Source organism: Tiliqua scincoides, chromosome 5, assembly GCF_035046505.1.
Source record: "Tiliqua scincoides isolate rTilSci1 chromosome 5, rTilSci1.hap2, whole genome shotgun sequence".
Classification (NCBI taxonomy): domain Eukaryota; kingdom Metazoa; phylum Chordata; class Lepidosauria; order Squamata; family Scincidae; genus Tiliqua; species Tiliqua scincoides.
This window is the reverse complement of record NC_089825.1, coordinates 55,995,600-56,009,511: the sequence shown is the minus strand read 5'-3', so window position 1 is coordinate 56,009,511 and position 13,912 is coordinate 55,995,600. Positions and strand designations below refer to the sequence as shown.

The window sequence follows — 13,912 nt, the reverse complement described above, 5'->3', positions numbered from 1 at the left end:
ATAAAACCATGGGTGAAAAATCTGTGGATAATTAGGTTATACCTGTACTGCTGAGCTGTGGTTTCCAGATTGGCTTATTAGAATATATTGGTGCAGAAATCATCATTTTCCTCAGGTTTTGGCTCCACTTAGAATGAGCATGGCAGTATGAAATGAAAGCCAGTTTCTATAGTCATAAAGACAATATTGCAAGATTGTAATTTGTTGTTGTTTTCTAAAATAAAATATATATATACTTTTGATTGATCCTTTTTTTTTTTTTTACAATGACCCTCTTCCAAGCCTTTCAAATATGTCACAGTATTGGCCCACAAAACTTTTTACTACTGTCTGCCCATGCACCTCTATATTGTTTGTACCCTAAAGTCTTCTGCTTCTATGTTAGGGTGCATAGAGGAGATTCTTATTTACCACATGTGATCAGGAAAGAGGTTTGTAAATAGCCAATCTTTTCAATTTCCTTCTCTACACCCTTTCTCATAATTCATAAGAAGAATGCTAGAATTAGCCGTGCAGGCAAGGTAATCTTTAGATGCTATTAGTCCTTAGCTTGTAGCTGTGCCCATTTAGCTCCACCCTCTCATTAAACTGACAATATAACTCAGATATTCTGTTCTTTTAATAAATCCAGACCAAAGAGATTTATAATTTAAAATTTAAAAATTTGTAAGAGACACTATAATTTAAAATAATTGTTTAAAAATGTTTTTAAATGAATTACTTATGGTGGTATTTCTGTACTATCTTAAATCTAATGGTACTCCATGTCCGACCATACTGACTGACTTTCACCATTGACTGAAATCTTAAATTTACTCATTGAGACTTCTTCCAAGGACACATGTCAGAATTAAATACAAGATGAATAAATAAGGGTATTTGTCCCAACAGAACATACTTAAAGGCATATTCTAGAAAATATAGGACACAAAAATAGGACTTTTTTTTTGTGACTTTGAGAAACCTTCACTTTTTCTTAGATGGAAAATGCATTGACCATAACAAAATAAGGCAAATGTGTAATACAATTACAACTGCACGTTGAAGCATAAGCCTTATTTTTCTAGAACTATCTTCTCATAAATCCATAAAAGACTTATGTAATGAGTGTATTGGGGCTATGACAGTTCTTTTGCAGTTTGCAAAGATTTCTCTACCCACTTCGAACTGTTTTTACATTGTGCTTGATCAAATTCTTATAGAATGACTTGCTAGGTGATTTTTCATAATAAATTTGATAAATAACAGTATTTTGTCTTATTTTGTATTCATTTTGATAATTTCATTTATTATTAAACAAAAGAAAATTAACTGCCTGGAGTCAGAATAATGGCTCTGCAATTGGGTGCCAGCAAGCTGATAAATTCGGGAAGGATAACAATCTTCATGTTTTTCCAACCATGAACGGATGTTACCTCTTCACAACATTCAAGATATTATCACACAGTAGTTCATCCCAAAGGAATGTAGACTACCTAGATGACAGGGCAGAAAGAATAATCGAACTAAAGCTAATTAATTCTGGTTAGAACACATTTTTAAATCAAAACTCACTCATGGAGGACACTTCCTCTCAACTACAAACCTTTTCTGTGAGCTTTCTCAGCTTGTTCACAAAAGGCAGTTTGCTGGAAGTTTTGTCATAAGTTTGGATTTGGACTTTTTATGTCCTTGCCATCTGCAGTCTGGACTGCTTGTGATTTCCTCCAAATCTGTCATGTGCCCTATTGGAGGATCAGTGTAAATTGCTCATATATACTATGAGGTCTGTGAAACTACTACCCCAGAGCAGCAAGGGGATACTGGTCTGTCCCATGGCCCAGTTTCAAGATGGGATTCCATCTTGTTCTTTATGTTCTTTAAAATCTACATGCAATCACTAGGTGAAGTTCTCTAGAGATTTGGGGTTGGTCTAGCTAAGATGGAAATCCTGTTGATTGGGAAATTGATCCAGGGTCATGAATACAATCTGTTGGATGATGTTGTGCTCAATGTTCCCTGTAATTTTTGAGGAGAGTGTGTGAAGCCATACAGTGGCTGCGGGGGGGGGGGGGGAGCTCCATAGCACTGAAAAGGAAACAGCTTGAGGCTTGAATTAAGAACATAAGAAGAGCCCTGCTGGATTAGGCCAAAGGCCCATCTAGTTCAGCTTCCTGTATCTCACAGTGGCCCACCAAATGCCCCAGGGAGCACACAAGACAACAGGCACAACCTGCATCCTGGTGCCCTCCCCTGCATCTGGCAATCAGAGGCAGCTTGCCTCTAAAACCAAGAGCTTGCACATACCTACTATGACTTATAACCCGTAATGAACTCCAGAAATTTGTCCAATCCCCTCTTAAAGGCATCCAGACAAGATGCCATCACTACTTCCTGTGGCAAAGAGTTCCACAAACTAATTTCACACTGGGTAAAGAAATATTTTCTTCTGTCTGTCCTAACTCTCCCAACACTCAGCTTTCGTGGATGCGAGAGGGAAAAGAGTGTCTCTCTATCCACTCTGTCCATCCCATGCATGATTTTGTATCATGTCCCCCCCTGAAGTGCCTCTTTTCTAGACCGAAGAGGCCCAAACACTATAGCCTTTCCTCATAGGGAAGGTGCCCCAGTCCAGTAATCATTTTGGTTGCTCTCTTCTGCACCTTTCCCATCTCCACTATATCCTTTTTGAGATGTTGTGACCAGAACTGGACGCAGTACTCTAGGTGTGACCTAACCATCGATTTGTACAATGGCATTACAATATTAGCTGTTTTATTCTCAATGCCTTTCTTAATGATCCCAAGCATGGAATTAGCCTTCTTTACTGCCGCCATACATTAGGTTGACACTTTCATCGAGCTGTCCACAAGAACCCCAAGATCTCTCTCCTGATCTGTCACAGACAGCTCAGAACCCATTAGCCTATATGTGAAGTTTTGATTTTTTGCCCCAATGTGCATGACTTTACACTTACTTACATTGAAACTCATCTGTCATTTTGCTGCCCAGTCTCCCAGTTTGGAGAGATCCTGCTGGAGCTCTTCACAATCTCTTCTGGTCTTCACCACTCGGAAAAGTTTGGTGTCGTCTGCAAACTTGGCCACCTTGCTGCTTAGCCCTGCCTCCAGGTCTTTTATGAAGAGGTTGAAAAGCACCGGTCCCAGGACAGATCCTTGGGGCACACTGCTTTTCACCTCTCTCCATTGTGAAAACTGGCCATTGACACCCACTCTCTGCTTCCTGGACCTCAACCAGTTCCTAATCCAGGAGAGGACCTGCCCTCTAATTCCCTGACTGTGGAGCTTCCTCAGCAGCCTTTGGTGAGGGACCATGTCAAACGCCTTCTGAAAATCCAGATATATAATGTCCACGGGTTCTCCCATATCCACATGCCTGTTGACCTTTTCAAAGAATTCTAAAAGATTTGTGAGGCAAGACTTACCCTTACAGAAGCCATGCTGATTCTCCCTCAGCAAGGCTTGTTCGTCTATGTTTTAAGATTTTATCTTTGATAAGGCATTCCACCATCTTACCTGGAACAGACTTGAGGCTGACTGGCCTATAATTTCCCGGGTCCCCTCTCCTTCCCTTTTTAAAGATTGGTGTGACATTTGCTATCCTCCAATCTTCTGGCACCGTGGCCATTTTAAGGGACAAGTTGCATATTTTAGCAAAGAGATCTGCAAGTTCATTCTTCAGTTCCTTTATAACTCTTGGGTGGATGCCATCTGGACCCGGTGACTTATTGATCTTTAATTTATCAATTAGGTCTGAAACATCTTCTCTATTAACTTCTATCTGACTTAATTCCTCAGTCACGAGGGGCCTCAGGCACCTGGTCTTCTGCCATGAAGACAGATGCAAAGAACTCATTTAATTTCTATGCCATCTCTAAGTCTCCTTTTATCTCCCCTTTCCCTCCCTCACCATCCAGCTGCACAGCTTACAAAGAAGGTTGGTTAACTCCCCCTAAAGATTCGAGTTAGCAACTTTGAGAGTGCTCCTTGATATGGGCATGCTTTGGGATGTCCAAAGGTGACAGTGACTGGATATACCAGCTGTGCCCTTTGCTAAAGAAAACAAAACTGACCATGATCAATTATGCTTTAGGTGGGGTTTTAATTCCAGGTGGGGATTTTTATTTCTATGCCCTATTTAAGATAGAGGTTCTTCCCTTTAAAGCCCTAAACTTTTGGGTATCTGAAGGACCACCCTTCCCTCCCACATGTTCCTTCCAAGGTGTTTTATTCAACTTTTGAGGCCCTGGTCTGGATTCCTCTGTTGGCTGAAGTATGGTGGGTACTTTCAAGAATCATGGATTCTTCAGATGTACATCAGCCCTGAGCAGAGATTCCCAAAGTATGCACTGCAGCTTCTTCCTTGCTTCCCCACATCATATGAGAGATCACTGTGTTCTTGTGTGATGTTGGACCAATGAACCGGAAAGAGGCTGTACAAAACCCCCTGTGGGTGCAAAGAGCACCTTGGCCTCAGTGAGTTTGGGAACCACTGGCCTTGGGGAATGCCCTCCCTAGGGAGACCCACCTACTCCCCGCACTGAACATTTTTAGTTTCCAGAGGCAACTGGCTTTTTACAGAGGCCTTCAGTGTGGGATGAGAGCTACTTTGGGGGTTTTATGTTCCCCTCTGCTTCTTATGTCAGAACCAATTCTTCTTTTGATATACTGTATTCTTTTACATTTTGATGTGATTGCTTTTACTGTCGTGTGTTAACTTTTGGCTTTCATTTAGGATTGTAGACTACTCTTTGAGAGAGAATTGCATCTTGATAAGGATATGTTAAATATTTGTATGAATACTGAATTAGTATTTCCGTGTTTTTCCCTGCTTCAAGCACCATATTTTCTTTGTTTGACTTTTATTTTCGGTTGGGTCAGATTTTGTTTTCAAAAATGAACATGTCATGCCAGCTCTTATATATACTGTGAGTCTCCAGTTCAACATATATAATGCTCCCTTTTGTAAAGTTAGTTCCTATGTCTTGCCTCTTTTCCTAGATGCCAGAATTTCAGAAAAAGACAGTGCATATCAAGGACCCAGAAAGGGTAGAAGAAATTATATGTGGCCTGATCAAAGGAGGAGCTGCCAAACTTCAGGTGAATAGCAAAACATATTTGCTGAAATACGGAATAATTCTTCTAATAACAAAATCAAAATCTGAAGCTACATGAGGAATTGTAGTATATCCGTAGAGTTGTGGGCTTTATTTAAGTATTTTCTGTAATTTCTCCACCACTTACTGGTTTATTTTGTTGTGTAAACTTCTTTGTTCCTTTTGTTGAAAAATTATGTATAAATATTTTTAATGATGATAATGTATAATTGTATCATTTATCATAATGCCTTAATAATACTAGTAAAGTAATCCTGAATGTATTATCATGTTTCTCTTCTTTTTTGAAGTTAATTTGACGTTCTCCTTTTGTTGTACAACATTTGTTCATCTGTTTTGTACAGATAATTACAGACTTTGATATGACATTAAGTAGATTTTCCTTCAATGGCAAGAGATGCCCAACATGTCATAGTGAGTACTTCACATTATTTAAAAAAAATTTATTTTATCACCATAGTAGTTGTCATAATGTATTATTGTAGTTTTAACTAGATATTAGAATTGTAGTAGAAAATGTTAGTATTTGAGGTTAGAAAGTTTCTCTGCCCCTCCTACTAATGCATTTAGAAAGGCACTTAAAATTTTTTACCTCCCAGTTTATTTCTTAAAATAGCATTAGCATTATATACTTTTCCTTATTTCTCTGCTTTTGCACAGTATAACCCTACTAAACCAGATTAATCTGTTTAAAGTATGGAGAAAAGACATTGGGGCTTGGTGATCTTGGGGGGAGATTGCAATGAAAAGCTGTCTTACTTTTACTCCCAGTTTGTAAATCTATGTAAGAAGTGCATTTTAGATCTGAAAACTGTGTTTTATTACCTCTTAACCAAGTCTTAACCAAGTTTTTGAACAGATTTCTTCAACTATTAGGGTGGTTGATGGCAGTTTATAATTTTCTGCTGCTTCTTTTGCATATAATTTTTTCTTAACGTCTTTCAGATGTCATTGACAATTGCAAACTCATTTCAGATGAATGTCGCAAAAAGGTAAATAAATCTGACAGCCTATTTGTACCTTTCTTGTATTTTATTTATTCACAATATTTTGTCAGTTTTTCCTTTGAGCAATAAAGCCAAAGGTGTAAAAATAATTGCCATTAAAAAAAATGTTTCTTGATTCTGACTTGGAAGAATTCTACATTATTTTATCAATAATGGCCAACAAATGACTCTAGAAGCAGACAAGCAAAGATGTTGACCACCCCGTTTTTCATCCATCACCATCTGATATTAAAAATATATTGATCCCATACTAGAAGTTTCATGCAACAATCCTGACTTGTAGCTTTTAATCTGGTTGTTGTTGTTTTTTGTCATCTCTGGTAATACAGAAGGATAGTTAAGGATAAGGGTAAAAGGAGGCTGCTTCTTCAGGTCCAGTGCATAGTATATCCTTTGGGTCCAGTTCTTCTCATGGAATCTGATGATGCTCCTTGATGTCCAGAGAATTCTAGTGTGTGTTCTAGTATACATTCTGAATTCCTATTAGACATCCACTGTGAGAATTCATTTGCCACACATAAGATGTCAGCTCTGGGAATGATCTTGGCTCACTGCAAATGCAGAACAAGAAATAGAAATAAGCCTGCCCCTCTCTTAATCTCTCTCAGTGCAGGGATACCATCCCAGGTATTCTGTAAGTATGGTTACGTCAGTCACTACAGGACTCTAAGCTTTGGCATAGAACTGTAAAGAAGGCAGCATCTCCATATGCAGAATGTTACCTCACCATCAAAAATGAGAAACTGAAATTTCTGTATCTATTATTAAAGGAAATATAAAACATACAAGAATCATGGTAGTGCCTTTATATTATTTGGGCAAAGCACATAAGTTGATGAGCAATACAAAGGACACATAATAATCATTTGTGGTTTTTTTCCCTAGTTATTGCAGCTGAAAGAAATCTATTATGCTATTGAAATTGACCCTAATCTTACAATTGAAGAAAAGTATCCTTACATGGTTGAGTGGTGAGTTTGTGAAAGGTGACAAATTCCTTTCTTTAAGGAATTAATAGCTATTGCTTACATCTTAATTATTAAATGGAGATGGCTACTGAAGTACACACTTGACTACCCGTCTGGTTGTATTCGTCATTCAGAATTAAGCAGCGTCTCTTAAAATAAATTCCAAAACTACCTGTGATAAGATGGTTAATTTACTCTATTCTGATAAAATAGAAGCTGTCTGTGCATAATTTCAGAGCAACCATTGGATCTGCCACTGAGTCCTTAACTACTGAATAAGAGTTAAGGACCCAGTAGCAGTTCCAGTGATTGCTCTGAAATTATTCATGTGAGCTGAATTTCCTTTGAATAATAGTCACCAGAATTCAAGTCAAACAGCATCCTATGATGCTATTAGGAGGCAAGGGGTGTACACCTTTTTTAGACTGTCAGTACGTGTAATTTTCTTGTTCATTCCCTTGCCTCTTCTAATGGGAATACAATGTATATTGTTACAAAACTCAATTTTAGTTGCAACTAAATTTTTAATTGAAGCTGTAAAATGGAATTGCTATTTTAAAACTATTTTTGAAACCACGTCATTCAGTTAAATTGTAATTTTGATGTATAAAGATGAACTCTGATAGCTCTTGAAAGTCAGACCAACCAAATGCATTGCAGACTTTCAAATGCAAGGTTCATAAAGAAAAACACTGATTTATATTTTTTGTGCTGTTAATTTTAATTGCCTCTTTCTAGGTGGCAATTTCTGCAGTTAATTATTTGAGCAATTAGTCAAAAGTAGTTTTATGTTCTGCTCTTTCAAACACTGCATACCTAGGACTTTAGGAAGTTGGGTAAGACATTTCACTGTGTGTTAAAACAGTGAGCTAAGAAGTGGTTTTCTTTCCATTTTGCCCCGTTGATCTTAATTTCTGCAGTATCTGAGAAGACTGTAAATTAAGCAGTCAACAATAAAGATTTTATAATTGCCAATGACAAGCTGCAATTCAGACTTTTTGCTTAGGCCACATTCCTAACTGTGCTTATGCTGCAGTAGGGGACACAATGGAACTTATTTCAGAAAAAAGTATAAATAAGTTTATGCTGGGAATGTATCCCCTTTCCATTGTGAGAGGATACATTTCCAGCCTTCTTAAATATGCATAAGCTGTAAGCTTTCTTTATTTTCATTTTTACTTTTAGGTACAACAAATCACATGCTTTACTTATTGAACAAGGATTGCAAAAGGACAAACTTGCTGAAATTGTGAGGGAATCTGACATCATGCTGAAGTAAGCTTCTAATATATTATTTCACTATGGTTTTCTACATTCTGCATAATATTAGGAGTTCAGGGTTCTCAGGGGAGAAAATGATTGCTGAGATTTGAGAAATGGGAAGCTGTGCTAAATGTCACAAACCCATATATTCCACTAAGGGCCAATTCCTGCTCTACAGTTTTGGTGAGGACACCACTCCATGTGGTTGGGTCCCATGCTCTACCTGTATCCAAGAAGTCACATGGGATGGACAGGTGATGTAGTTATTTCCTGTGTCAGCACAGTGAGTCACACTGCAGTGGTAATATAAGAATCAGTGCTAACTTCATTTAAATGCAGATATCTTTGGTGGTGGTTTTGTAGGTACTGCATAAGTAAAATTAGGATGAACCTACCGCAGACAACCGCCTATAAGTCGATCTCACAGATAAGACGAGGGCAGGTTTTGAGCCCAAAATCATGGAATTTGCTATGACCCTCGGATAAGTCGGGGGTTTAACTTAGGGAGGTGTCTGACTATAATTTTGTCTGATTTTACCCGAGGCCAGATCCTGAAAAATAACCTCCCAGTAATTGTTACCTAAGAACTGTACAGTCACTAATTTATTAAAAACACAGTATATATACATAGTATGTATACATACATACATACACTATTTTTAATACTGTTTTTGCTATACTATGTTGTATACATAGTATAGCAAAAACAGTATTAAAAATAGTCTCTAATTTATTAAAAACTATGATCTATCTCATAGATCATAAGATACATTTTTATTCACTAATTTTTTTAATTGTTCTCTCAACAACCATTTGTAAACACTATCAGAGTAAGGCCACAATCCCATCCACACTTTCCTGGGAGTAAGCCTCATTGACTTTAATGGGACTTACTTCTGAGTAGACAAGCCTAGGATTGGGCTCTGAGTACACTGGAAACAGCATACCAGTAGAACCATTAATGAAATCCTCCTTTAAAGTGCCTGGTGCCTTAAGCCAAAGGCTCTCTGTAGAACACACAACACACAACTGGGAGTGTGCAATTCAGTTCACAGTAGAGAGACAAGCAACAAGGAGTGACTGAACAAGTGCAGCTGCACATAGTTGCACCTGATTTACTTGGAAGTAGACCCTCTGTGGAGGAAGGGCAGCGGCGCCTCGTGTGGAGGTCCTGGCAGGGGGATACTGCAGAAGCAAGCATGCTCTCCTAAAAGCTTACTACATAAGCAGCTGTTGCAAGTGCTTCCTAGCTCTTGCCAGCATGCAGCTAAGATCTCTGGCTAAAATACCTGTTGCTGCAGAACAATTCTACTTTAAATTCTACTCTCTGCTTTTCCTGTGTTTTGCATCTTTGCAAGGTCTCCAGGACTCTTCCAGTGAAAAGGACACACACAGGGAGATTGCTTCTCTCTCTCACAGATGCTCCCCCCCCTACATACACAAATGCAGGGACTTTTCCCCTCCAGTCCAACTTAATTGGTGAGGATAGGGGGAAATGAGGTTAGCAAGAAGGTTTGCAAAATGTTTTGCAAAGGAGAGACTGAAGTGTGACTGTATACAGTAAGGGGAGAGGTGGAGAGGAAAGCAAGAGGAGGGAATAGATTGGGAGCCCAATCCTAGGCATGCCTACTCAGAAGCAAGTCCCTTAATAGTCGGTGGGGCTTACTCCCATGAAAGTGAGGCTAGGATTGTAGCCTTAACTGTTTTAAGTGCTCTCTTTCTCACACACTCACACACACAAAATTTTCCTTTTATAAAAGTTAACTCTTCCTCTCCCCCCCCAGTACAACTTCATCAGTGGTGAATGATTATGGGGAGAGGGCCTCAGCTTCGCAAAAGAGTGTTTAAAGTTTGGATTCAATAAGGGGGAGGGGGCAAAAACAAGAAGGAAAGAGGAGATGGACTTAACCCTTTCAATGGCTTGAGAAACAAAGGTACAGCCTTCTGCAGGCTCTCTCTCTCTCTCTCTCTCTCTCTCTCTTTAAAAAGATCACTCTCCCCCCTTCCCCACCCTGTCCAACTTCATCTGTGGGGAGATGGGAAGGGGGTTAGCAAGTTGGGCTTTCTAATGGAGTGCTTGAAGTTTAAATATAGTAGGAAGGGGGAACAAGAAGGAAAGAGGAGATGGACTTAGCTGTTTCAAATGACTGCTTCTCCCTCGCTCAGATGTCCCCTCCCACACACAGCTCATTGTCTCCTGCTCTGTCTTGGGTGCCGCTCCAGAGATGCCTCCATGGGTGCTGGTGCTGAGCGAGGGGGGCTGCTGATGGCTGCGGTGGCAATTGCCCTGCCCTGCGCTTGGAGCTTCTGCAGCTGGGCAACAGCCTGAAGGAGCACATGGAGCACACCCACACCACACTTGCAGGCAGCTCAGCAGCAGCCCCAGCCTGCACAGCCTCCTCTCAGCAGAAGATCACTTGCTCCCTCCCTCCCTCCCACAATAGTGATTGGCTGGCTCACTTGCCTCCCCCCCACCCTTGCTGCTTGCCTGCCCCAGAGATAAGGCAGGGCAATGATTCAGGCTGCTTTTCTGGGAAGAAATTTTTTGCCTTATAGGCCAGTATCTATAGTAATTTAAGTTGAACATTTTTGTTTTGTTCATCACGATTTATCTCTGGTGGTTTTAGTAATCTTTTGACTTCATCTAATTGCTGCTGTTCTTATGACCAATGAGACGATGATCTTGCTCAGATGGCATTATGGGGTACATCTGATGGAACACTGACTGAAGATCCATGCCTATCAGAGGATCCTGAGCCAGTATTGATGGCATGAATCCTCTGAGAGATTTGTGCCAAGGCTATGTCCAGCAACCCCATCTATAAATAGAAGCATCTCCTTGAGACCCCTGCAGCACCACAGGACCTCCAAGTGATATTCCTATTGACCAAGTGATGTTCCCATTGGCCAATAAAGAGAGAAGGAGTTGCCATTCCCCACAGCCAGTAAGCTTTGGAGGGCATGTAGATCCAGTGTGTTCGGTAAGGGTGTAGTACAGGACTTTGCCACACGGCTTCCCATAACTTGGGACCAGCACTGGTCATACTCTCAGTGAAAATGAAACTGTGCGAAGAGCTTTTAGGTTGGGGAATGTTGTTTGTACCTTTACCTCAGATTAACAAACCTGGAGTATCTTTCCTTCTACTACAAGACATGTTTGAATACCCTCTCCCCTGTCATTTTGATACTATTAGGCTGAACTGATAAGACTCTGAAATTCTCAGGATTAAGGAGGACACGGGGGGGAAAAGAGAAGCAGATATTACAGAAACAGTCCTCCTTACTTGAGGGCTGTTTTTAAATCATAGAACCATAGGTATACATCACAGATATTTGGCACATTCTGAAGCAATTATGAAACCGCCAATTGAAGAAAATCATTTGTACTGCCATCTTGCCTGATTTCCTCCTTGCCTCCTGGACTCGCAGCTGCTCCTGGATTCCCAGGTGGCGGCTGTGGCTAGGGGGGCCTTTGCTCAGCTTCGGCTGGTGCGCCAGCTGCGACCGTACTTGGATCGTGCAGACCTGGCCCCAGTGATCCATGCCACGGTGACATCAAGGTTAGATTACTGTAACGCACTCTATGTGGGGCTGCCCCTGAAGACGGTTTGGAAACTACAATTAGTACAGAATGCGGCGGCCCGTGTGGTCACCGGAGCCAGGCGGTTTGACTCTGTCAGTCCGCTTCTCCGGGGGCTACATTGGCTGCCCATTCGTTTCTGGGCCCAATTCAAGGTGCTGGTTTTGACCTTTAAAGCCCTATACTGCTCTGGGCCAGGATATCTTAGAGACCGCCTACTCCCGTACAATCCGGCTTGCCATCTCAGGTCATCAGAGAGGGCCTTTTTGCAAGTGCCACCACCCAAGGAGGTCCGGGGAGCGGCTGCAAGAAATAGGGCCTTCTCGGTAGTGGCACCAACATTATGGAACTCCCTTCCCCTTGATTTGAGAATGGCTCCATCTCTTGAGAGTTTTCGGCGAGGCCTGAAAACATTGTTGTTTAAACAAGCCTTCTGATTTCTGGCCTTCTTAACATTTTTATACATCTTTTAGTTTTTTACAGGCTTGATTCCTCGGTGACTTGCTCTTTTATGCTGTCTTTTAATCTGACTACTGTTTTTATGGCCTCTGTAATGTGTTTTTAAATGTTTTTATTTTCTATGTATTAATGCTTTTAAAATCTGTTTTTTTTAATATGTTGTTAGCCGCCCTGGGTCCCATTAGGGAGAAGGGCGGGATAAAAATAAAGTTTTTTTATTATTATTATTATTATTATTATTATTATTATTATTATTATTATTATTATTATTATTATTTCATAAGTACTGGGGGAAGGGGTTAAATCCCTATTTTAGCAATGGTTTATTTTTCCTTTTTTAAAAATCCTTTTGTACAGAGAAGGGTATGAGAATTTCTTCGATAAGCTCCATGAACATAATATTCCTGTGTTCATATTTTCTGCTGGTATTGGAGATATCTTAGAAGAGGTTATCCATCAGGCCGGTGTCTACCATCCCAATGTCAAAGTAGTTTCAAACTTCATGGATTTTGATGAGAATGTAAGTAGAAAGATAGTCCTGTGCAAAATGTTAATTTGCTATAATACTATATAGTTTAAATATAGTTTGTTGAAGAAGGGAATTCAAGCAGTTTTTTATCTGAACACATCCACATCTTAGATATATATCAACTGTTGCATTCAAACTAAGAAATTCCATATGATAGCCCTGAACATCCAGACACTTCTTTGAAGGATCTGGTTCATATCAGAAGTACCTACATTTTTCAGTTGACACCAGGCACTTTCAATATTGAGAGGTTCTCAGTGTCATTTGGATGGCCCCGAGGGTTTTTTTACAGTGTGTGGCTGTGTTCACTGTGTTCTTCAACATTGAGGGGTAGTGTTTTCCCCATGCCTGGATGATTGGCTTTTAGTGCAGAATCAAAGCAGCAATTCCTAAAATACCTGGACCTCACCCTAGCATTTTTAACATCCTTTTGCCTATATTTCAACCATAAGAAGTTGAACCAACTTAATAGACTAAGGGCGCAATCCTAACCCCTTATGTCAGTGCTGGAAGCACTGACATAAGGGCAATGCAGCTCTGAGGTAAGGGAACAAACATTCCCTGACTTTGAGGAGGCCTCCGTGAGTGACACCCAGCTGCAGGATGCAGCACATGTCCCATTAGCTCCGCTATGCCAGTGCTGGAAAGCACTGACATAAGGGGTTAGGATTGTGCCCTAATTCATTGGAGTTCTGCTGGAGTCGTCATGCTTTTCTCCTGGAACCGAAGGGTCAGACCATCATCGTGGAGCTTCATAAATCACAGTCTCAACTGTACATCAACTTCAGTAATTTTTAGGTCATATGGCACTACAGCAGTAGTCTTGGCACACCTACATATGAAACCTTAATGAACATAGTTCCTATTTGTTTTCAGATCACAAATACATTGCCAACAAAAAAGGCCAGTCATCTCAGACCTACATTTCCTGCAGTGGTGGGCTTTCCCAGCCAACCTCTTTAAGGGTGTGCTCTTCCATCTCAACATACT

General features: G+C 40.2%; 1 protein-coding gene across 2 annotated transcripts in view; it reads left to right on the top strand.

Moving 5' to 3' along the window:
• NT5C3A (5'-nucleotidase, cytosolic IIIA) overlaps window positions 1-13,912 on the top strand; it is a 37,444-nt gene that overhangs the window by 19,283 nt on the left and 4,249 nt on the right. For both annotated transcript variants that reach the window (XM_066631046.1, XM_066631047.1), the window contains 6 exons: window positions 5,001-5,099; window positions 5,461-5,530; window positions 6,062-6,108; window positions 7,009-7,094; window positions 8,277-8,366; window positions 12,751-12,913. In XM_066631046.1, coding sequence (XP_066487143.1) covers window positions 5,001-5,099; window positions 5,461-5,530; window positions 6,062-6,108; window positions 7,009-7,094; window positions 8,277-8,366; window positions 12,751-12,913 — 555 coding nt within the window. The remainder of the gene's footprint in view (window positions 1-5,000; window positions 5,100-5,460; window positions 5,531-6,061; window positions 6,109-7,008; window positions 7,095-8,276; window positions 8,367-12,750; window positions 12,914-13,912) is intronic.